Source organism: Setaria viridis, chromosome 1 (assembly GCF_005286985.2).
Source record: "Setaria viridis chromosome 1, Setaria_viridis_v4.0, whole genome shotgun sequence".
Taxonomy (NCBI): Eukaryota; Viridiplantae; Streptophyta; class Magnoliopsida; order Poales; family Poaceae; genus Setaria; species Setaria viridis.
The window spans coordinates 937,785-961,982 of NC_048263.2; the positions used below are offsets into that span (position 1 = coordinate 937,785).

The following is a 24,198-nucleotide window of genomic DNA, read 5'->3' on the forward strand; positions in this document are numbered from 1 at the left end:
TCTCTGTGGTGTGGCGATACGTGGCGTGAGCTCAGGATGGAGGTTTGCATGGGAGGAGTTTGCGTGCTTCCAAATCAGCAATGATGCAGATCAATTCGAGTTGTAGCTATGTGTTCTGAAGTATGGATCGAAGGGTGCGAAGAAGCTTCAAAGGCTGAACTAAAAGGAAGTACAGACTATGGCGTCTGTACTTGCAACCAGAGTAATCTGGTTGGATATGGCTGCAGGAGACTACGGTGTAAGGCGCTAGGTGTAGTACGACAACAGTAACGGAAGAGCAATGCTAATGTGGCAATTCCTATACGTGACTTGGATAGCGACAGTGAGGTTCTTATCAGTATCATGTGTGCAGTCAGCAGGAGCATTGTGTTCGATTCAGTATGACTAGAGAGGAATCTAATTTTACTTTGCAGAGATTGTGGTGATAGAAGAGAAGGATGCACAATTGCAGGTGGAGTCATAGAGTTGGGAATTGCAAGGATAGCAGTGTTTTCTTCAGGCAGCTCTTGATAGAGCAGCAAAAGCGATAATTCAAGTCTAGTGTACATGGAGGTTGGCGCATGACGGCTTCAAGGTGGCGGAATATTCGCTAAGGTGGAGTTTGATAGATATTGTGTCGAATATTTGTACACTCTGGTTACAACGGGACTTGAGTTGTATTTAGCCATACAGTGTAGAGTCCGTGTCATACTCGGTAACCCGAGCCTCCTCATAAGTATGAGAGAAGGGTTATTGTTGTAACTATAACGACATAGCGATAGGCTTGTAAGGGGAGGCGGCATATTGCTGGGACTCTGGAGCGACCGATTTTGCGGCTTGGGGAGGAGCACTCTAGTCATGCTCCGGGGATGTAGTCTTCGGCTGAATTTTGTCAACAAAGATCATGTCTCCATTATCGTCTGTGATCATGCAAGTTGGAGATTAGTGGGCGGCTCGTCATCATGAGGGCTAATTTTCTAAGAGAACCAGCAACAGTCTAGTCAATATCGAGCAAGAACCATGTGTCCGCTATGCGCTTTTGCCCAAGCGGTATTGAACCTGGTGGAGATTGAAAAATTTCACAATTCCCCCGCAAAGTGTATCCATCGAACTTCAGCATCGAAAAATTCCACAGCTTAGTTCCCAAAGATCACCAACACGTCTTTAATGGTATGGCCATCTATGTCATGTGGAGCTTATGGAAAGAGCGCTATCGAAAAATATTTGACAACGTTCACTCTACGGTGCAACTAAGTGGTTGAACGAGCTAAAAGACATTCCGATTTCCGAGCATAACAAAAGGGATTTTAGATGATATGAAAATAGTACCCGTGGAGTCACTTCTGGCTCTTAGGGCTGTGCCCTCCTCTTGACGTCTTTTATACGTAAATACTCTCTTTTCTCTCTTAAATGAAAGGTATAACTCTTAAAAAAACCACCAACAGTTAATAAATAGTGATCGTTCCACGAAATGGGGCATCTCAAAATCAGAGTGACAATGCGGGCATGCGGCGGTTTCACAGTTTAGGCCCCGTTTGGAGACAGTAGTCCCTGTCATATCGAATGCTGAGATACTAATTAGGAGTATTAAATATATGTTAATTACAAAATCAATTATATAAATGAAGGCTAATTCGCAAGATGAATCTATTAAACCTAATTAGTTTATGATTTGATCATATGGTGCTACAGTAAATATGTGACAATCATGGATTAATTAGGCTTAATAGATTCGGCTCGCAAATTAGCCACGACTTATGCAATTAGTTTTACAATTAGTTCACGTTTAGTTCCTTTTAATTGGTATCAAATATTTAATATAACTCGAATAAAAATTAGTCCATGATCCAAACACTCGCTCCTTAGTTAAAGAAATACCCCCTCTCACACTCGCTCCTTGGTTAAAGAAATATCCCCCTCTCTCGGGGCGGCCGTACGCTTCTATCTCCGAACCTGCCTTCTATTCGAATTTTCAAGAATGACATGGATTGACATAAACAATAAACCATTGCGTGCGATTGCTCCGGCATCTTCAGATGGCACGTGCAAAGAATCTTTCTTACTTCTTCTGCACTTGAAAATTGAAATGGCCAGTGGCAGGTGAATCCCTTTCAAAATTTTGTTCCTGTACTGCGGTGTACTGGTAAAGCATTGTTTGTTTTCTACTTTTTAAAAAAGGCCTTGTTTGGGCGTGCAACACGTACAGCGTCACAGATATTCATGTGTGTTATCTTTTATCTCTGTGTCTGTCTATCCAAATCATGGTGAAAAAAAGGGAGACAAAAACACTGACATGCTTACAGATCCTAGTAACATGGGCTAAACATGGTACACGTTTAAGTTCTGGGGAATCTTAATCTCAGCCCATACTAAATATGATATGATATTCAGGGGAACCAATCACCAATGCCCCCTTTATTACTCTTTTTTTGTTCCCTTGCAGGGCTTTCTTCTATTCTATCAGGAAAAAAAATCAGATTTAACCAAAAAAATAGTGCAGTTAACCAAGTATCAAAGTTAACAAAAAGATGCAGTATTAAACACACAGAAAGACATAAGTTTGATAGCATGCGTCTAGCACTCTTAACTCCAGTAGCGAAAATGCGAAACCTTTTTCAAGGAGGAAATACTGAACCCAGCTTCTGCGAAACCTTTTTCAAGGAGGAAATACTGAACCCAGCTTCTTCTGCTACTACGTGGCCCGTTTGTTTCCGTTTATAGACGTTTATAAATGTTTGGTGGGATTCTCGCCTATTTCCACTGATTCTCGCTTACGTGGTAAGCCGCTTCAGAGATTTAAACTACGGGAAGCGAAAAACGAGAAAATCTTCGCTTAGATTATAATCAAAACGTAGCTAAGAGAAGCGTATCCAAACAGTGCATTTGCATCTCCTGAAAACATCACCAGATCTTGCCCCACGCTGGTGAGTTGTAACCTGTTCCTGTCACCCACCCACTCACTCTCCAGAGCTCCCACCTATTTACCAATTACCAGCACCAAATGGAGAAAAAAAGTTTCTACTGAAACCAAAATGGCACACAGCTCAAAAACAAAACAATTTGCATCCTTTTTTGCAGCATCACAGATGGCCTTTTACAGGCTTTAAGCAGCAAACATTTCATTCGGGAGCGGCGGCAGCCGGCAGCAGGCATGAAGATACGTAGATGCTGCTTTCTAGGATGGTACTACCACCTGCTTTCAGTACAGATTGTCAGACAGCTCACACGGGGACGGGGTAACAAAATAATGTGTTTTTTCCATCCAACCCCCAGAGGGAAGGGAGCCTCAGCACAGATGTACACCATGCACTCTGATGCAGCATGCTTCTTTGCCTGTCTTTGCACGTACACATGCATTCGATGCCATGCATGACAGGGATGCAGCATCAGAAATTCAGAAGCAGGCAAAGATTCTTGTACAGCAACATGTACTGCATAGTGGGTGTATGATATGCATTTCAGCAGGAAGATAAGAGGATGGCTGCAAATGATTTGGAAAAAAAAAACAGAAGCAGGCTTAGCACAGCGAAGTACAACACAACAATGTAATTGACACAATATATCAGATGCTAAGCAGCCAGATATGTACACTGTCCATACATTTGCATTTATTTGCTTTATTAAATTGCTGGAGATCAAGATACATGAAGCTAAAACACTTTGGTGGGTCAGTGTTAGGCAGATTGATTTTATATTTGTAAAGAAACAAAGGCATGCGACCACTAACAAAGTAACAGGTTCCGCTGTCATAAATGGCTCCCAAGGAAGCCATAGAAGGTACTCTGTTCTAAGTAGTACTGGTCCAACAGGGAAGGACTGCTTCATGCTCAGATGTGTTATGTACTGTATGTTAGCAAATGCTGTTACAATGAAACAAAACATAATTCAGTGGCCGCAGAGACTTAAAGACAGTAAAACAGGAGTGGTCCAATTTTCTGAGACAAGAAAAGTAATCCCGAAACAATAGTTCTTGTGTAATTCGTTGACATCATCTCTCCCTCCACTATCCAACCAAGTTAACAAAAAGATCAGCAAAGTTAATTGATCACTTCAATTAGAAGATATACCCAATACACCCAGCAATGAATAGAATAAGATTTATAAAATTGAACATGTTGTGTTCAAGCTTCTTCCAATGGCAGCATCTCATCCCGACTTTGGCCACTCCAAAACCAGGCAAAATACAATGTAAGGATTATGTGGAGGTAGAACAAATTAGGAACACTAGGAAGCAATGTCCAGCCTTGGCTCGAAAGAGAAACCAGTGAACAGCTGCAGCGGAAACCTCTTTGACACAGGGCTCTTCACTGACCACTTCCATAGCTTCTGATTCATTTCAAAGGTGAGAAGAGCTGGGGACCCATAGCTCTGGATGTAGATAAGATCATCTGCCCCGCAGCTTGCAAAAACATCATCGAACTCACCAAATCCTTGAAAAAACTTGTGAGGCATCCGAGCAACCTCACGCCACTCTTTGTTATGGAGCTCCCAAATGCCAATTCCCTTGATGATCCCAGGCCTATCTTGCTTGCCAATGCCACCAACCAGCACAAGCCTCTCACTTAGGTTCATCAGCCGGCCACATGTAAGAGCGCATGGCACTGGAATAGCCATGCTCATTAAAGAAGAGTGGTTCGGTCTTGCAGCAAGATCATACATGACAAGACAATGGCGATGCTCATTATTATTCACCAGAACTCCTGTGGAGTACACCAAGTAGTAGAGTATTCCATCGCAGATGACACACTCGTCACCTCCTCTCCATCCGAGCAATACTCCAGTAAAGGGAGTCACCCAATTACCAGTGACTGACTCATACAAATGGATTGTAAACTCCCACTGATAATACTCTGACGGATCCTGGTTGCTCCTTGCAATAGCCACGGTGTACTGATGAGAACTCCTGTCCACTGAAAAGGCAAGAGCACTGTAATCAGCTGTTTTGCCTCCAGGAGCATCAAGAAGCCGCTTCCAGTCCTTAGTGATGGGGTTGCACACCATAATGCGGCGCCTGTTCTCACTGTCCATCAGGCACACCAACCCAGCCGATGAGGATGTAGACCAGTTGCTCTTCTCAATGCAAGGGAAATCGAACCCATACCACTTGCGGAGGCTTGGGTCATAGGCAAAACCTGAAACTGCCTCCTCACTACAAGTAAACATGAAGTACCATGGCTTCTGAGGCACCATTTTACTCCATGTCTGCCTTTGGGCATGCACAATCTCGTGCCACCTCTTGCAGACAGACCCAGATCTTATGATACTTGCAACCGGCAAGAAGGAAAGAACCTTCTCCAAGAGATCATCAGGGAGGACAGCGTCCAATGGCACTGCCACATCCCCATTCCAATCATCATCGCTGTCTTCAGAGATCGGTCTGTATTCCATGACCTGTGAACCAATGTAAGAAGGATACAGCTCCCACTCTTCTGACCCCATTACCACCATCCAGTGAAAAACAGTAGCTAATACAAAACCCTGCAAGAGATAATATTGCAAAACAAAATAAGGGATAATGCTACTTAAATGTGGAAACCTCTAATGCAGAGCTAACAAAGTATTTTAAGCTCAAAAACATTTTACTGTGAGTATAGAGTGCATGTAAATAGGGCAATCAAGGTCCAGTTATTCAAGCTTCCACTCTATAGTCCACTTCGCCATATGCAGATACATTCAAAACCGCTTGGTGGCTGTCTACATCTCAGAAGAAAACACTTCACAGCTCATCACAACTGACAAGAACCAAACACCAAAACTAATGCCATTTCTTTAAGAGACAAAACTCAGCTAAATGAAAGGGACAATAATCAAACCTGACCAATCTAGCCTTCCAATGACAGAAAAGACAGTTAGATTAACAAATATAGGGAGCTCTTCTCAATCATTTCTTTTTTACTTTAAGATAAACTTTTTAGTCCTCATGTTTGTTTTCTGTCATGAGAATTATACAGATAAATGTGACAAAAACAGCTATTAATGAGACGGATCTCGGGGGGAAGAAATAGCAGGGACATGGACAGAGCATCTCCAGCAGATTGCTCATATTCACCCCCAATACCAAAAACCTACCATTTAGGAGATTTTGGAGACGAGAGAGAGAGAGCTCCAGCAGACTACCAATCTCTTTCCCAATACCATTTTTTTTGCAATTGCCAAAAACTCAGCTTCTCTCCCATTGATGTAGGGGAGAAGCAGCCCTCTCCACCCCTATCCCCTATCGACGGTTAGCTTGGCGCGCCGGACATCTCCGCTCCGCTCGCGCGCCGTTGCTCAACCGTGACGTCGCCGTGTCGAGGAATTCCGGCCGTCCTTGCACACCCGAGCCCGCCGAGAGAGAGAGGGAGGGTAGGGAGGGAGGGAGGGAGGGAGCGAGCGAGAGGGAGCCTACCTCCGGCGAAGGGGGCGGACAGGCGGGCGCCGGCGCAGGGAGGAGAAGCGAGTGAGCGCCGCCGGCGGGACGGGGCGTCCCCGCGAGGAGAAGGCGTGGACGCCGCCGTCGGGCCAGGCGCGGGGGAGAAGGGGGCCGCGGGTGGCCGTCGCGGGGGAAAGGGGTGCGACGTGCGCTGGCCGTCCAGGCTCGCGCCGCCGTCGGGAGGGAGCCCGCCGACGATGGAAGGGAGGGAGGGGCAGCGGATTGAGCAGAGAAGGGAGGGGGAGGTGCGGGGAGACGGGAGTTAAAGGAAGGAGCGAGGGAGGGAAAAGAAAAAAAACTATGACTCGTGGGCCCCACGTGCTAGGGATGTCCTCGCAAAAATAATGCAAACTATTGCTTCTCGATAAGTCAAGCAGTTTTAATTTTGACCAAATTTATAAATAAAATACTTCGATTTATTATAAAAATATATTACAAGATTAATCCATTAATATTTATTTTGTACCATAAATATTAGTACTATTTTGTATAAATTAGGTCAAAATTTAAATTAGTTGACTCCTCGGGAAGCGAGAGTTGCATTCTTTTGGGACGGAGGAAGTATGGAGATTGGTTTTTGATAGTCTGCTGCAGCGAGGATAAAAAAATGCAAAAGTAACTATTGGAGACGGAGAGAGAAACTATTTTGGTAGTGTGATATGAGCAATCTGCTGGAGATGTTTAGAGAAAACATCCAGGGGCCGCGGAACCTCTCTTTTTTTTTTTCCAATGAGAAAACATAGATTATTTGCCACCACATTCAATTTGTAGGCGTGGATCCAGTTTAGGCCCCGTTTAGAGATAGGAACTAAAGTTTAATCCCTATCACATCGAATGTTTAGATACTAATTAAAAGTATTAATATTAGTCCAGGGATCCAAACATCCCCTTAGAACATGGGTGTACATGTACACCCGATAATTGCTTGAAAAAAATTCAAAATTTCGAACAATACATGGTCATATCCAAATATAAATAGCATACACCAGGGTTTGGGGGTTCGATTTCGCACCGCGGGAAGGGAAAGGAATAGGTGGGCATACCTGTCGGATGTTCGTCGTCGGCGCCCGATGAAGGCCAGATGGTCAGCCAACAAAAGACCTAGGTGCTCGCCTTGTCGGCGCCGCTAGGAAATAAGGCCGAGAGGGTGGAGCGGAGAAAGGGAAAGGAAAGGGAAAATTGGCTGCTGGGAAATGAAAGCCAGAGTCTAGGCACGGGGGAGGAGGGGGCTCAGCTGCGAGGCATACACGGGCGCTAGGGAGGAGGGGGGGCGCCTCGGCCGGTCGGGGTTAGAGAAGACAGACTGGGCAGTTGTAGTCCAGCAACGAATTCAGTTGGTTGGAGTTATGTCGGGGGCAGGTAAAAGAAGGGTACATTCGATGATTCCAGTAGCTTTCTATTAAAATTATTAAAATTGAATATAATAATGAGTCTAGTGTCCCACACCAAATTGATATAAAATTTAGACCCTCTTTAGCGTTTCAGGATGTGCTTCTCCACCGGCTCCACCTGAAGTCCTACTAAACAGCAGAAAGGCAAATGCCTCCGGCGAAGAAGTCCCCTAGATCCCTCTAAAAGTAGCTCCCCGCATGCACAGGGACCAAGTGGCTCTCAAATTCACAGATATTACGACCAAAATGCCACTCAACAAGCTGGAGCAGGGCGACGAGGGAGCGGCGTGCCAGGACCGGAGCAGAGGTGGGCGGCAAGAGAGTGGTGCTTTGGAGCCGGAGCGAGGCAGCGGTGTCCCGAGCCCGGAGCGGGTCGGCAAGCGAGCAGGCATATGGCCTTGCCGCGGGGGAGGGGGACGCCGAGCTCGAAGCATAGCGGCGGATCAACGAGGGATCGCTACCACGGTCGAGCGGATAAGGAGATAAGGACAACAATGGAAAAGAATAGAGCGTCAAAAGGCAAAAAAAAATTATGGTGGAAAAAGAAAAAACATAAAAGGATATCATACGTAAATAGAAACAAGTAAACAAAGGGTTATATAATATATTCATTAATCTATTTACTAATCTTTTTTATTACATATGAAATTGCATTATAGATTAATAAAAAAATTAAAACTCATTTGTACAAACAAGTCAAATATGTAAGGGTATATTGGATATTTAACATTTTATATCTATAAACAGAAAATAGGAGAAGCCATTATGCTAAACGTTTTTCAAAATGACTTCGGCTCCACTAGAGAGCTGCTCTACTAGAGTAGCCACAGCTGAAGCTGTTTTAGCCATAGTCAGAACCTTGCCAAACTAGCCCTTATTTTTTTACTGATCCACGGCTAGACTTACAAGCCGGCTCGGCTTGGCTTGTTAATAAAACAAGAAAAAATATACCATAGCTCTGATCGTTAGCAACTCGAGTCAGCTCATTTGGCATGCGAGCTACGCACACAAGGTAAGCATAGAACAGAACACAAAATCAAAGCAATTTGTAATTAGAATATGTATTAAATTTATAGAACTTTTCAAAAGGAACCACGAGGATCAATACACACACGAACTCAAGAAACCGTAGGACCCTATAAATTAAGAAATTCTAAAAAATTCAAAATCGTTGAACCCAAAAATCAAATTATGCATGTGTACGTACATTTTGGTGCCACGGGAGATCCCATTGAAGGAGTATGCATGCGCCTGCAATGTTAGCAAATGTTGGGGAGCCGAATGGATCGAAGGAAGATGAAAGTTTGATAGGGTTTAGGATTCTCGTCCATATTTTGCTATGTGTATGAGCGTTGGAAGCTGCCGGACAGCAGTGAATGAACGAGATTGGATGCATATCCATATGCAGCGATGATGACCTGAAGTATACCGGAAGCGCACACAAGGTGGTCATGAAATGCAGCATGCCACATAGTAGCAAGGTTGTATACAGAGAACATATATACGAGAGAGCTCGTCGAGTAGAGTTGTGGTTGTAGAGCCATAAAGCACACATCAACAACAACGATAGCATCAAGACCCTAAAGGTAACTAATCCACACGTGCAAATGGACATACATGAAGGAAGGAGGTCATGCCAGGCTCGGATATGATGGGCCACAACATCACATACATTCGCACCATCAATGAGCACAAAAGTAAAGTTTGTGTTGCTGTAAGCGAATCTCCATAACACCTTAAGCATATACCTTATCGGTTCCTCTATAGGTGCCTACGCGAATAACACCATTGATCATGCAGCTATTGGACGATCTTAGCATCTTGATCTGCAAAAGATGGGACCGACTACCAATACCTAAGAGAAGCAATCATAAAAATTAAAATTCATTAAAAATGATTTGCACATATATCATCATATGTTACACCGGTAAAGTTATAGAATATTTCAGCATATATACACATCATTTATTCCAATGGAGATTATAAATGCTAATCCTTCCTTATTTGATAAAAATATTTAGATTTTTTTACATAACATGTTGGTTGCCGCTTCCAAAAATCTTTACCTCGCAAAGAATACTTCTAGAATATTTTTGAAATTAAATAGATATATAATTCTTCAAAGATAGTATAGAAATCACGTAAAGCTTATTGCTCGTAAAGATGCTTCTAGATAACAACTTTTATAAATAAAAGATATTGATATTTCTATATAGAAAATGGAAGTGTATATGTTCAAAATAAATATGGTCATATGGGAGCAATAGCCATACTTTGTATTTTGGTTAGCACAATTATTTTATGATCGATTATTAATTTCTGGAGAACTGGTGAGATGTGACATGACTTGTAACCCAAATGAGACAGCTCAACAAAACCAATAAACTTGCGCTCTCAAAGCATATAAAGCATGTGTGCTCCTATATGTTTGTTAGTTTCTTATTGAGCAGTTAATAAAGATTTATTTTTATTTTAAAATCAAGATATTTCGCTTGTAAAATCACATACTAAACTATATAGATTTAGGAATAAAATATGAATATTTATGTACAGTCGTTTGTAAAATTCTGTGTCCACCACTAGCCACATCACGATCATTAAAGACACAGACAAATAAAGCAACCAGCATATGCAACTATCTACCAACCAAATTTTACCAAAACCGCACCAGGAAACGCATGACCAATGGCGACAAATCCTTGAGGCCCGCACAAAATCAAACACTAATATGCATATTAATGCATATAGTACAAACGAAAACTCTCCCCCCACATAATCCACTCCCGGTGCAAATAAACATAATGAGGAAGATGACGCGTTTACCTCTCCTTAAGAACCGAAATCGAAGAAAAGATGCTCCCTTTTTGAATCATCCGCCGCCGCCTGGTCCTCTTGGGTTCTGATGCTTTCAAGAAATTGAAGAAAGATTCAGCGCCTACGAAACAATATAGGAAAAAAATTCAAATCTTTCCCCCACAAATCAAAAACCAAGAAACTCCCGCACCAAGAGAAAGAGATAGAGAGGAGGATACTGGATACCGTCGACAAGTTCTTGCTTTGGGTGGCCGGCACCAATTGGATTGGGTACGGAATTCCCCCAATCTGGTGGGGGTGAGAGGGGTTGGAAATGGGGGGAAGGTGAGGGGCCTTTCGGCCCTTCTACTTCAAGAGATATGGAACAGTGGACTTTCCTCCTCCCTCTATACATTAGGTTAGGGCTTCCATGGCCGTCGTGTCTAGCGGGGTGCCACAATAGCGTACTATATATGAGGGCGGTGAGGTTGAAAGAGAACTAGAAGAAAGGGGAAGGTGCCTGCTTTAAGCAAAAAATTTAGAGAGAATGGGGAGAGGCGGTTCAGCTTCAAAGAGGAAAGCGTCAAGCTGAGGGGGTAGAATGGTATTCAGGTAGTGGAGTAGAGGGAGAGGGGTAGAAGAGGAAACAAAAATTCTATGGGAGGTGCACTTTAACTCTACCGGACGGATCCAATTGACAACGCTAATCTTCGAAGGTTATTGTCATGTCATGGTACTGTCAACGCTAATCTAATTCTACATAGCACTCTCCTGCCAATTTTTTTCCTTTTACAAAGTTCCAGCTCGAATATTCCAGTGATGTATTTTAAGGTTAGATTTTTGTTTGGTAGGCCACATGCATTGAAATCAGTCACATTTGGATTTCACGATACGGACTTACATGAGCTGATCGACGAGACAATTAAATCGGTCATTCATTGTGTATAAAAACTCCAACATATATACAAGGTGGAACAAGTAATTTGTCAACTATACATTTTATAAGAGACTATTAATAAATTAACTTGCAATAAAATTACATGTTACTACCTAACTATAGGTTGTTTTGAATATTGTACACCTTTCAAAGTTAAATTTTGAAAACAAAAACCTAAGATCTTATTTTTTAAAGTTAAACCTTTTGCTTGTGCCATGTTGGTTGGTGATAGCACTCACCACGACGGAGCTGCTGCTTGCTACACCATGGTTGGCTTGTAACACCATGAGTTTTCTCAGGCACGCCATTCATGCTGACGGGGAGAAGTTTGTTTACTTTTTAAAGTAAGATCACAAATGTTTTCTTTTAAAATTTTACATGGAAAGTTTCATCAAATAAAAATCCTAATTACATATTTTTTTAATTCATTTCTTGCAAAACATTGTTGCTTTTTTCCTTTTGTTTTTCCCTTGGCGTTGATACATTGGCTATGGTGGTGGAGATATTATTTTACAACAGGACTTTCCTATGCGTGGATTTGATGTTCCATCGAAGAAGGGCCACGGGAGAAAGTTGGATGAGGCCTATTTTATGATTGGTGGGTGAGGCACCATGGACCACCTTTACCTAATTAACCCTGCTCCATCTGCAGCATCACTCACACAGGTCACAACAAAATTGTTTATCTCAGGACCCATCCCCTTCATCGCAATTTGTTTTTTTTTTTTTTTTGCGGCATGCATGCGGCCTCCTCCGTCCCTATCGTCCTCCTCCTATGCATTTGCACGCTTGCTTCTAGGCTCCTTTCTAAGGTCACCAAAGGTGTGAGCTCACCTGTATCTGTGGGCCTCAACTTAATTTGTTGCTTTGCTTGCGATGCCGTGTGTAATAAACAAATATATGGAAATTGCTAGTGCCATCTGCTGTACAACAAACTCATTGCAAATTTGCAATAGCATATTGTAAAACACAGTAATAATATAAGATTGAACAAAGCTTTCCAAATTTCTGCTGATCAGAATTTTCATATAAAAAGAGAGAGGAAAAACATAGTTCCCTAAAAACTAACAAGTTTCTCCTCCCAAATATGAAGCTAGATCTATTGAAAAAGATAAAAAAAAAAGTGACATGCAGCGTGTAAAAGGTTTGGGAATTCATTCACTATCATACAACTGATCAGGGGGTACTAGGGACTCCTATGTCTGAAGGGAATTGCAACGTGCAGCCACGTTTTTTTTTGTGCCTTGTTTAAATTGTAGGAACGGAGAAGCATGCTGTTGTAACTACAGTAACAACGCTATCATACTTGTTCTTACATGAAAAATCTTAATACTTTTCCAGCCCACCAATAATGTAATAATCTTGTACTGTCACAGTAGCTTGCTATCCAATTGACATGACAGACCTACCAAGAGCATTGTGACTGATAGGGACAACACTTCATACGTATCCACTCTTGTCTCAGTCTTGACATTGTGTTCATTCTTTTCTTTTTACCCTAAATACATGCATTTAAGACCTCTATCAATAAATAGACTTGAGAGTTAAGACATCAAATGAATCTAGCAAAAAAAAAATGATATGGTACCAAAATAGTTTTCCTAGTTATACTAAACAAAAAAAACATAAAGAACGGCTATATATGATGGTAGGTTTTAAGAAGCCTCATCAAGTTTAACAACTAAACATATATTATCAATTACAGATGCATGCTTCGTTTTACGTATGACTAGACAATGCATATCTGTTTCGTCCACCACAAGCATATCAAGGCCATATTGTGGTAGGGACCAATTTAATGAGTCAAGAGCACACAGCAGCAATGGAAGCTTGCCTAGCCTCGTTTTCACACTAGGTGCAGTGGATACAAACAAAGGGACAAACAAGGCGCACGCCTTGGCGTCTTGCACAGGCAGACAAAAGCTTTGAGGCTGCCCTTGCATTTGGACACTCCAGCCTGCTGATGCACACAATTTGTTTCTGTTCCATGTGCAAGCACATCACATGCCCACAACTCATCAGCCTTGTTGCTTGCTGCTGTGTCCACTGCATGCACTAGAATCTAGTGATCTTCCATGATACATAAATATAAATGCAACCTTTTGCAGGTGCCATTTCCCCTCTCATGTCACTGCTCCAAAATGACCAAAGAGGCCAAAGCGTACATGCTAGCCCTCATAGGGAGGAGTGTGAGGTTGCTGCCCATTCCTATTTGAGATTGCTTGTAGATGTGGCAATGCCTAGCCGCCTGTCCTGTGTTGTCTTTCCTGCTTTTTGGAACAAGGGTTTGACTGTTTGAACAGGAGCATGCTACCTTTTCAAACTATTGAATCACCGCAGCACTCAATCCAAGGCCCAGTTTCACCATGCCATCCTTTCAGAAATTTCAAGTTGCAGTTTTAAAAGGAAGATGAGCATGCTTGCCTACCAATTGTAAACTTTATGAAGTGAAGCCACCTGACAGCAACATTATTCTTGTGGTGGCAAAGCAGTAGGATCTCAACCATGCTCAAAAAAATATTGAAAGGCATGCTACCTAGTGCACTAATGAGAATGGCCACTATAGATATTAGTGTCCACTACTATGTATATATGTGCCATGTGATGGTAAGCATGCCTCAGTGCCTTTTCATGTTGCATGAGAAAGCTAAGATCTTGCTTTTCCAACTCTGAGTTGGCATGAGTCGGATGCAGACCGGACCTATAGTGTTAGTGCAATTCACCATCACATAAGACCATGATAACTGCAAAGAGCATTTTGAGTCATCCACCAGAAATAGTATCAAAGCCCAGCTCAAGAATGCTTGGAAGGGGCCGCATGCATTTCCCAGATTGTGACTCCTCCACTTGACAAAAAGGAAAAAGGAAAACTCTTTACTACTTGATGTCCACACCAAATTCCCATACAAGTTTGTGATATTTTCATGTTTTGAACTAGGGCCAATAATGAATTTCACATGGAAATACATGGCATACATCTATAGAGGAAAAGAGATGTATTTCACAAGGAAAATAAGAATGAAGAAGCACGTCCATGGAAAATCAGAGGGGTGGATTTATCTCTTTTTGTGGGGCCCCGTGTGAATGAGCACACACAACAAAATCAAACCCTGCTACCTCATTAGTGGGTGGTGTACAAGTAGTGGAATAAGTTATTAGAATAAATTATGGGCGGTGTACAAGAAATTGAACTTGTGTTCAGCTAGCTGTAGAACGTGCTACATCCATAGATGTCTTTCCAGATCCAACACTGCTACTAGTGTTGGCGCCACTAAATCAAACCCAACTACAAATGTAACTAAAACCCTAAACTCTCACTGTTGTAACAACAGCGACGCCTCGCCACCTGTCAGGAGAATGTTTCGATTTTTCATATCGAAAGCAAAATCCTCCTTTCCATTGAAGGTATGAATTTGAAGCTGGATTTAGTTCAGTTGAAAATCAGAGTCTCCGGATGAAGTTTTCTAGTAGAGGGGACCAACAACTGCAAAGAATAGCAACAGCCATCCTTAATTAATTTGCACCTCGTGCAAGCCTTGTAATGAAACATTTCACCACCAAAGTTCATACTTAAAGCGAATGCAAAAAACATGCCTTAGCACTGGACCGATTCAAATCTATTGTGTGCATTGTCATAGTCCATAAAATTCATATTTGAATAGTCATATTACTCCCTTCGTTCCAAATTATAAGTCATTCCAACTTTCTTAGAGAGTCAAGCCATCTTATGTTTGACCAAAATTATAGAGAGGATCAGGTTTATGGCATCGAATAGATATGCTATGAAAGTATATTTAATGAAGAAACTAATAGTACTTATTTGGTATCATGAATGTTAGTACTTTACTGTATAAATTTGGTCAAACTTGAAATGTTTTGACTCTCCAAAAAAGTTGGAATGACTTATAATTTGGAACGTTCAAAATATTTGAATGGTCATATGGGCTACAGAGTGCACCTCCATGTACTCTCTTTTTTGTAATTACATACAAATATACAATTAAGCAGACAATTATAAAGAATAATCTTTTGAGAACTTTCCTACTAGCTATTTCGATGCATAGATCAATTCACTCGCCAGTGGCATCGCAAAGCTTTTGCAATGGCTCAACCATCACGTAACCTGGAAGAGCAGGATATTTGTAAGAAAATAGATCCTTGGCAAGGGCCTCTGATGGAACATGTATGGGGAATCTTGTCAGATATTGAGCATCAGGAGAGGTTCATATGACAAATGGATATCACTTATCAGCATCAACTCGATCGCTGTCCTTGTGTCCTTGTTTCGAGTGACATCGATCTTAGCTATCTAGCTAGGACTCTTTTCAGCATAGGGATGCTAAGACCTGATGATCAAAATTCCAAGTTCAAAGAGCAAGATTTATCTATTTTTCTGTCTCAACAAAGTACAAATACAGATATTCACATTCACATACCGACACTCATCACCATGAATGCACACGCTCGCTTATGAACCATCAAGTGCTGACACACTGCTACCCCTGGTAACAGCCGAATCTCTTGATATGTTGAGATGCACACAATTGCGCTTGGCAGGGATACCGTCTACAGCAGTTGGCTCACCAAAAGTTGTGTTCTCTCACAGTTATGTTATGATCAGCAAAAGAAAGACGAAATTTCATGGTTACGCCTCTCCCAGTAAACAGACAATTTCAACAATTCGATTGAAGACGCCAGCACGCTCATTGCTACTGGAGGGGCTCCACGCTTCTTGGAATCCCGAGCGATGGTCCACAGGGTTCGGTCACGAGGGGATGGCATGAATTGCTGACAATGTTGCTGATGAGTGTGTTCCAACGACAGGATATCTTATGATGCTGGCCATGCTCTCACATTCTTTTCTCAAGTTTCTTTCCCAGTACTTTTTTCTACAATGGATCTACCTGCTCGCCATGAACCAATAAACAAGATGAGTGCAGAGCCCATGATTTGGTTGGTTCCGCTGGCAAATTTAAAGTCCCTTTCTTTCCGGGGTTGCATTTTGTTTATCTTCGCTTTGACCTGCATCTGCCCACCTTACATGTTCGACGAACTTTTCAAAGACATTGGGGGTCAAGTGGTTATGATCCAACAGCATGTACTCCAATTCCAGGCGCTGCAAAAGTAGACTGGCCGTCTTGTTTGCATGAGTTGGCGAGTGCTTGACAAGCTGGTGGTATGACCATTAACTACTGAACTGCGGCATACTAGAATACACCTACGTGCACAACAGTATTGGAGCTAACTTTCTTCAGATTTAGAGATCCATACCTGAACCAATGGCTTCACAGCGATCGCATAAGCATTTGGTCAAGCACAGAGTTGAACTCCACAAGCCCAGCTCACAATCCCAAGTCAACTTTTCTGCATGCAAAATGGAAACGACACACGAGGACTGATACCTTCCCTCCGGATTGTGGCATACCTTTACCCATTGGCATATTGTAGAGATCTGTATCTGTGGTGCTCTTGTGCAACACCAGCACAATATCTCACCAGTTTCAGCTCGTATACCGACTCAGACTTCGTCCCAATCACTTGGCCACAAAACATTAAATCAACTTGGGTTCATTGCACATACACACAAAATACAGCACATACAAGACCTTGTGTTCCCAGCACACAGCAGAGTGCGGCAACACAGATGTACACTGCACAAACAAACATGGATACAAGCAGTAACATGGGATCCATACACCACGATCTCAAACCTCAAGAGATCATCCTTTCAGTGGACTTTGGCCGTCACATGCCTGGACGGCCTGTGCACCCTCACCTTTGATCTCTTCTTGCGTGCCAGCTTGTGCTCAAGTGCCTTGACCTTCTCGCTTAGGTCTGTGATGACCACCATTTGATCGTTGCCGGACGCAAGCAGCTTCTGCAGAAGTTCTTTCAGCTGCTGGTTCTCTTCGGCCAGTTTCTTTTCATCGCTGTCCTTCAAATCATTGAATGGACTTGCACCGGCAGATAAAGCTTCCTCAGAAGCCTTGTTCTCTTTCTGCACGGTGATGTCTTCTTTCAGGTTATCAGCTTCGTCTTCAGCAAGATTTGCACCTACTGCACCTTCAGTGCATTTTTCAGCCAGAGACACCTGCACACCAACATCCTCGGCAGAATTTGCTCCCAACGCGCCCACTTGAGCATCTTCTGGTATCTCGGTGCATTTTTCAGTCACAGACACCTGCACACCAACATCTTCAGCAGAGTTTTCTGGCATCTCAGTGCATTCTTCAGTTACAGACACCTGCACACCAACATCCTCAGCAGAATTTGCTGTCGATGCGTCAACTGGAGCTTCTTTCAGTTTCTCAATGCATTCTTCTGTGTTGGACACCGCCAGATCTGCATGCTCCTTTTGGGCTTCAGTTTGGCTCTCTGATGACACCTCCATCCCAGATCTCTCATGCTCTGTGATGCCACCTTCGTGCGGACATGACAATTCACAGCTGTCCAATTCAGGGAAAGCTATTTCATCCCTTGTACTGTCTGCCTCTTCTGCAAGGTTAGGATGACTCTCCTGAATGTCAGGCTCCTTCCTAGAGGTCCCAGGAAGAGAATCCCCATCATTTGTGGAACCTCCTGTTAGCTTGTCAATAGTTGCTTCAGTTTCCTGATCCTCATGTGGTGGCTTATCCTTGCCAGAAACCGCACATTGCACTGTGTCATCAGACTCGCCCACGACAGTTTCTTCTGGGGCTGAGTCAGACTTCAAAACTGGTTCAAGCAAGGCAGGCTGATCAGGCTTTTCTGCATTTCCAGAAGCAGAGAGTTCCATATTATTCGTTGAATCTTCCAGCATTCCATCTTGTTCTTTCGTTGAATCTTCCAGCATTCCATCTTGTTCTTTTGTTGAATCTTGCACGGTATCCACAGCTTGTTCCTGCATGCTGATATCCCTGGCTACCTCTAATTGATCTTTTGTATTAGACATAACAGAGTCATCAGCAGGAATTAGATCATGTTGTTCTTCATCCTGTAAAGATATTGATGAATCCTCCAAATGAACAACTGGGCCGCTCAACTCTCTTTGCTGATCTTCTTCAGCAGGAGAAACATCATGTTTCAGCTCCAGGTTTTCTACAGCTGCAGTTGCGTGGTCCTGACCATTAACTGGGCCATCCTGTTTTCATGTTCTCAGTGTTAATATGTTGTTCACAAATTTAATCAGAATAGAGCTTATCCTCAATAAAAAGAACAGAACTCACCTTCTCATTTGTGACTCCACTTTCTACCGATGCTGCCACAGCACTGGCATTAATGCCCTCAGTGGAATCATAAGACAACCCTGTATTTGATTCAGATTTAGCATGCAGACTCTGCTCTGTTGAAGCTGTGCATTGTTTCAGCCCACTAGAGTCCCCTGTTGAAGCTGCATCATGCAGCTTGGCCTCTTTTCCTTCACCCTCGACTTCTGACTTCTGTTGACAACAGCAACACTATCAGTATCTAGTTGCAAGGTTAAAACAATGACTACTAATATGGATGACAAGAGACAACTTACTTCATCCACTTGTTCCACTGAAACAGCATTTGATTCTTCAATTTTGAGCTCCTGGTTGTCAGTGGGATGTTCTGGCAAAGCTGCATCACTTAACGTATCCATCGATGATGGCACCTGTAACTCGAACTGTCCTGCAGCTTTTCCCTGTTGAATATGAATAGTTAAATCATAATTGTAAATTAAAGTCGATTTTTATGAAGAAATCAGATGCAGACTCCAAGGACGATGATTATTATTTTCTTTTGTTAGTACTATGAAGGCTGCATTAGTTTATTTTTCTCTAAAATCAATACATAAATTTTGTTAACACTTCACAGCTAACGCAGACTGCATATAATGGTAAATGTGAGCAAATACTCCATACTCAACAAGACAGTCTCATATTACCAAGGTTGCAACAGAAGAGCGTCAAACTGGAAATTGAAAGTTAACTTACTTGTTCATTTGCTTCTTCCATTGTGGTGACACATGACTCCTCTTTTTCATTCTTCTTCTTACTGGCATCCGCATCTTGCTTTACCTCCATGGGAATTCCAGATGGAACTGCATTGTATGGCTCCATGGTGTCCACTGAAGATGGTTCTTCTACCTTACCCAGTTCCACAGCTCTCTCCTCCTGAGATCTCTTTTAAAATTAGTATTTCAAAGTAACTTTGTTGCATCATTAAGGTGTAAATCAATTTTTATAGGACAACAAGGTTACAAAGCATTATTATACAGGCAATACTTACTTTGTCGCAAGCTTCAGTTGTTATGGTAGGAGCTACAATTTGGATACTGTTCTCGGTCGTCTCTGATTTCTCTTCATCACTGTTTGTGTGATCAAACTCCCCAGATTGTTGCTTGCATAAAGCATCAAGCTTCTCCTGCAAGCAAACCAGTTCTCGTGCAACAGACTTCCTAGCCTCCCTTACACTTGGATGCAAGCCCTGCACAAGCATATCATGGTCTTAGAAATAGCCCAGCTAGTAGCAAAAGAATACCATAAAGAAACAAGTCAAACCTGTTCCTAGGAAAAAAAACTGAAACGAAAACAAGATACCTGGATTGTGTCAAGCTTCAAGAGTAAATTCATAATAGTTTCACCAATGGCCACTTGCTCTTTTTCAGTTGGCTTCTTGCAAGAATCTTCAAGGCATTGAAGCTGCTTCTTCACACCTTGCATCTGTTCATGCACATTCCTGATCTTCCGGAGCTTATCCAAAGGTTGCCATCTTCGGACATCATACCCTCTGTATGCAGACTGAATACAAACTGCAGCATCTGGTTCTGATAAATTGGCTTTGCATGTTTTGGCATCATCTTTTGCAGCTTCACTTTCAATTACTGCCTCATCCTCATTTTTGCTTTCGTCACATCCCATGAAGCTTTCTGCACCAGTGTTTTCTTTTTCTTGCACAGCACTTCCCTGTAAACTCTTTGCACCCACATTTTCTTGAGTGCCAATGGTAGTGCTACCAGCTTGGACCTTCTGCTCATCTTTACTTGTGGGAACTTCTTCCTCCCTTGGATGTTCCACAGAAGCAGCTTGCACTGTTTTATTGCTAAACCGCATTCCCTTATCCATTTCATTAGGTGATTTTCCTTTAATCTCAGACACAGTGATATGCCTTGTATCAGACTGCTTAGGCTCCATGTTCTGGCCTTGGGCTGCCTCCTTCACGTCCTTCTTGGCCTTGTCACCGTCCTTCCTGGTTGGTGGGCTGGGAGGCCTTGAAGAACCATTTCCAGATTTCTTTCTTGGAAAGGGATCCACTCGCAAGCATACAGGTGGCAATTTTGAATGCTTAGCTGTTGATGATTCACTATGTTTTGTTTTCCCATTTTCTTCTACCTTGTCACCATTGCTGGCCTTCTTTGCCTCTTCCTTTTCACTCATGCCAGTCTTCTTCTCATCACTTTCTTTAGTGACAGGAATGATTCTGTAGGTACTGGCCTTCTTTTCATCAATCTTGTTCTCCGGCACGACTGGAATGGTCTTGTAGTTTTCCCTTGCAGGTTTGCTCTCATTGTTTACTCTTTTAGGCACAGCTGGAGTGGTTTTAGGGCTTCCTTCCAGTGTCATGCCATCTCGATGTTCAGTAACTGCAGGTTGGCTCTTAGTTGCCGATCTGTCACCATGATCTCCAGATCCATCTCTGGTAGCTGGCTTCTGATCATGATGACCATTCTCAAACCATGACAGGGGAATGATCTTGATCTTGGGTGATTGAGGAGCCTCTTCAGAATTGTTTGGGGACTCTTCTATCTTCAGCTCTTTAGCCTTTTGCTTCGGCTCATCATATCCTGCAGGCATCCAAACTATCGGCCAATGGAACTGCCTCTCCTTCTGATTGCCTTCCTCTTGGTGCATGACATCCTCTGTCTTCTTACTACTCACAGGAGCCCATCCATTTAAGAACTGATTGTCTTGATTTTGTTTCTTGACATCCCCTGTCATCTTTCTACTCATAGGAGCCCATTCTTTCAAGAGCTGAGGTGAGAATTCATAACGCTTTCCATTCTCCTTGCCTTCCATGTTGCCAGACGGCACCCATATGAACGGATATTGGTTGTTTGGATGGCGAATTATACTGCCACCATCAGCATCCTTGTACTCACTCTCAAGCTTGACATCAGGCCTTTCTTCCTCGATTTTCACATTGCTCTTATCTGCCCCATGGCACACATGGTTTGGACATCCACAGCAATGGCTCTTGAGCTTGTCATAACCATATGGCATTTGATCAACAGGATAAGGATGTGGTGGGACAAAGTAAGAAAGGCAGGTGTTTGAATGCTGTGGAAATGGCCCGTGATAATATAGATGAGGGGGTGGAAGTTCTTGAGGTAATGGGGGTCTGAAACTGTAGTAATCAGGAGGATACGTGCGGTTGCAGCAACAGTGGAACTCGGAAGGATGCGGATGATGCATACCAGCATTGTATGGCCAAGGTCCATAGGTTGGTGGCCGATAGGATGAGTCCATGGGCTGAGGGTGACCGGATGGAATTTCCCATCCATGAGGAGGATAGTAAGGGTAGGGACTGTGATTTCTGTAGTGTGAGTGGTATGGATCCATATAGTGGTTTGCCGGATACATTATTTACTAGTCTATATATACTAGTAGGGTAGATGCCTAGACCTGCCGAACAGGTACTATGGCTTTGATACCTGCAGCAGTGAAGAAGAGTCATGCATGGTCAGTTTAGTTCTGAATAAGAACAAGCAACCGAACAACAGCAGAACGGAGAGCTAATTCAGAAAACAAAAGGCACTGAAAATAATTTAGCAGCTGTTGATAGCCAACAGCCACCAATTACATTAAATTGGTAGAAGGATAGGGATCACTTCTGGACCAATAAACAACGAATTTGAATGCTACGGAAGTATTATCACAAGTCAATATTTCAGTTCCTTGTTGTGCACTCATCAGGAACAGTTTATAATTGTTTGTATTGCAGAATAGGATCAGTCCTAGATTATCCAACCTTGACTCAACTAAGTGTCCTGTTTTAGAAATGGAATGAATTCCCCTCTCGATCGCAATAGTGAAACGAGACAGTAAAAAGAAGACAGAAAGGAAGACATGCTGTGATATTTCATATATTTGTTGTATATCAATTTGTAAAGTGCACCCCAAATTTTTTTATGCATGAGCAGTAACATCTAACTGTTGTCTCAGTTTGTACTAAAGTTGAGTGTGAACCATGACACAAGGCTGAGCCACAGTATTTACTTTATTTTCCTAGCCATATGATTCCCCATCAATTGATCATAGATGCACCTACAAATTTTCGTAATTGTTCAAAAAGCATATTGCTTCTTCTCCTTCAAAAAGAATCTTGTACGGTAGCACCGGAAAAAATTATATGGAGCACTGAACACAAAACAAAAGAAAAGGAGAATTTTTCGCTGGGTAATTAGTGGAAAAAGAATAAACCAGGTCATTTCATATTAGGAACCTGCTCATATGCACATTTCTTTTAACTTCCAATTCCATGTAAGGTAATCTCTCACATATTCAAGTGTTCGATAATTGACCCATACATCCCTTTTCCCCCCAATTAGGCATTCGTTATTTTTTCAAATAAAGATTACTTTTGTTTACACGCAGGCCGGCCACGGTACTCTACTAATTATATTTTCCTCCAATCCTTTTAAATAACCTGATTTTTCACATTCAACAAAAAAAAGGGACGGAAAGTTTTGTTGCAGTAGAGCACCGACTCAAGCAGCAATTTCTCTGAATTTGCTTTGCAGAGTAACGAGACATTCTGTGATTACAAATGTGGACACCGAAATTTAACAGTTTGCATACTGTACTCCTAAAATCCGCAGGAGACGCAGCATGATTTCCCAGAGCAAACCTGCACAGGCTACTGCAATCGGACGCATCCAAAGCACACCCAAATCCATCCGGAGAGGGGAAAGAAAGAATAGAGGAGGCGAGGCGATCGAGGAGGGGCACTCACAGTGCGGCGGGCGGAGAAAAGCAGCAGAGCGCGGATCAGACAGACAAGCCAACCACCAGAGCTTGAAAAATCCACGGGGCCGAATGGCGTCAGCTACCGGCGGGCGATGCGGTCCGCGGGTCCCAGGCCGTCGTCGTCCTCTCTCTCCCCTCTTCCTTCTCGCGAGCGCTTTCGGTTTCCCTGCGTGTTCTTGCTTTCTGAGTGCCGGGCCGTCGGCCGGCCGGACGCGCGGCATTTATGTGGAGACGGGGGGAGGAGCCTCGGGAAGGAGGTGGAAGAAGGGAGGACCGTTGGGCTGGGGGTTTCGGGAGGGTTCGCGACGCCGCCGGGGAGGCTGACTCGGTTGAGTCTCCCGCGCGCGGTCCGGTCGCCTCCTCGCCTTCTCGACGATTTCTCGACTCGGTTGGGGGTTTCGGGAAGGTTCGTTTGCCGGGAGCCTGTATGATTGGTAAAACGTTTGGCAAAATAACTTCTCTCTATTATCTCAAATGGATAAAAATGTGAAATATGCACAATACCCGTCATTATGGTCTTGTTCGACTGAAAAAATAAGCGGTTGTGGCTGCTGCAGCCGCTTATTCTTCTCTCACAAACTACAATACTTTACTGAGACAAGAATAAACAACCACAATCGCTTATTCTTGCGGCCGAATATGCTGTATTTTTTCTTTACTTTTTTAATCTTTTTTTACCTCTTTCCTTCATCTCATTTTTCTTCCATCAATCCTGTT

General features: G+C 42.8%; 2 protein-coding genes across 2 annotated transcripts; both read right to left on the reverse strand.

The window, feature by feature from the left end:
• Positions 1-3,929: 3,929 nt before the first annotated feature.
• On the reverse strand, positions 3,930-6,605 carry LOC117862022 (F-box/kelch-repeat protein At3g61590). The gene is made up of 2 exons (XM_034745535.2): positions 6,368-6,605; positions 3,930-5,457 (listed from the first exon to the last, which is right to left on the reverse strand). Exon 2 carries the CDS (start codon positions 5,425-5,427, stop codon positions 4,204-4,206), a length of 1,224 nt encoding a protein of 407 aa, XP_034601426.1. The 5' UTR covers positions 5,428-5,457; positions 6,368-6,605; the 3' UTR covers positions 3,930-4,203.
• Positions 6,606-17,036: 10,431 nt separating this feature from the next.
• Positions 17,037-23,822, reverse strand: LOC117837767 (uncharacterized). Its single transcript, XM_034717561.2, has 7 exons — positions 23,468-23,822; positions 20,056-22,166; positions 19,745-19,942; positions 19,450-19,629; positions 19,014-19,157; positions 18,718-18,930; positions 17,037-18,632 (listed from the first exon to the last, which is right to left on the reverse strand). The coding sequence occupies exons 2-7, from the start codon at positions 22,093-22,095 to the stop codon at positions 17,241-17,243; spliced, it is 4,167 nt and encodes a 1,388-aa protein (XP_034573452.1). The 5' UTR covers positions 22,096-22,166; positions 23,468-23,822; the 3' UTR covers positions 17,037-17,240.
• Between the last annotated feature and the right edge of the window lie 376 nt (positions 23,823-24,198).

Excerpts from the sequence above, each read along its gene's own strand:
- LOC117862022 (XM_034745535.2), bottom strand. The coding sequence starts at position 5,427 with ATGGTGGTAATGGGGTCAGAAGAGTGGGAGCTGTATCCTTCTTACATT.
- LOC117837767 (XM_034717561.2), bottom strand. The coding sequence starts at position 22,095 with ATGTATCCGGCAAACCACTATATGGATCCATACCACTCACACTACAGA. Across the intron at positions 19,630-19,744 it reads CAACTGAAGCTTGCGACAAA|GAGGAGAGAGCTGTGGAACT; the intron begins GTAAGTATTGCC and ends AAGAGATCTCAG. Across the intron at positions 18,633-18,717 it reads GTGGAGTCACAAATGAGAAG|GATGGCCCAGTTAATGGTCA; the intron begins GTGAGTTCTGTT and ends ACATGAAAACAG.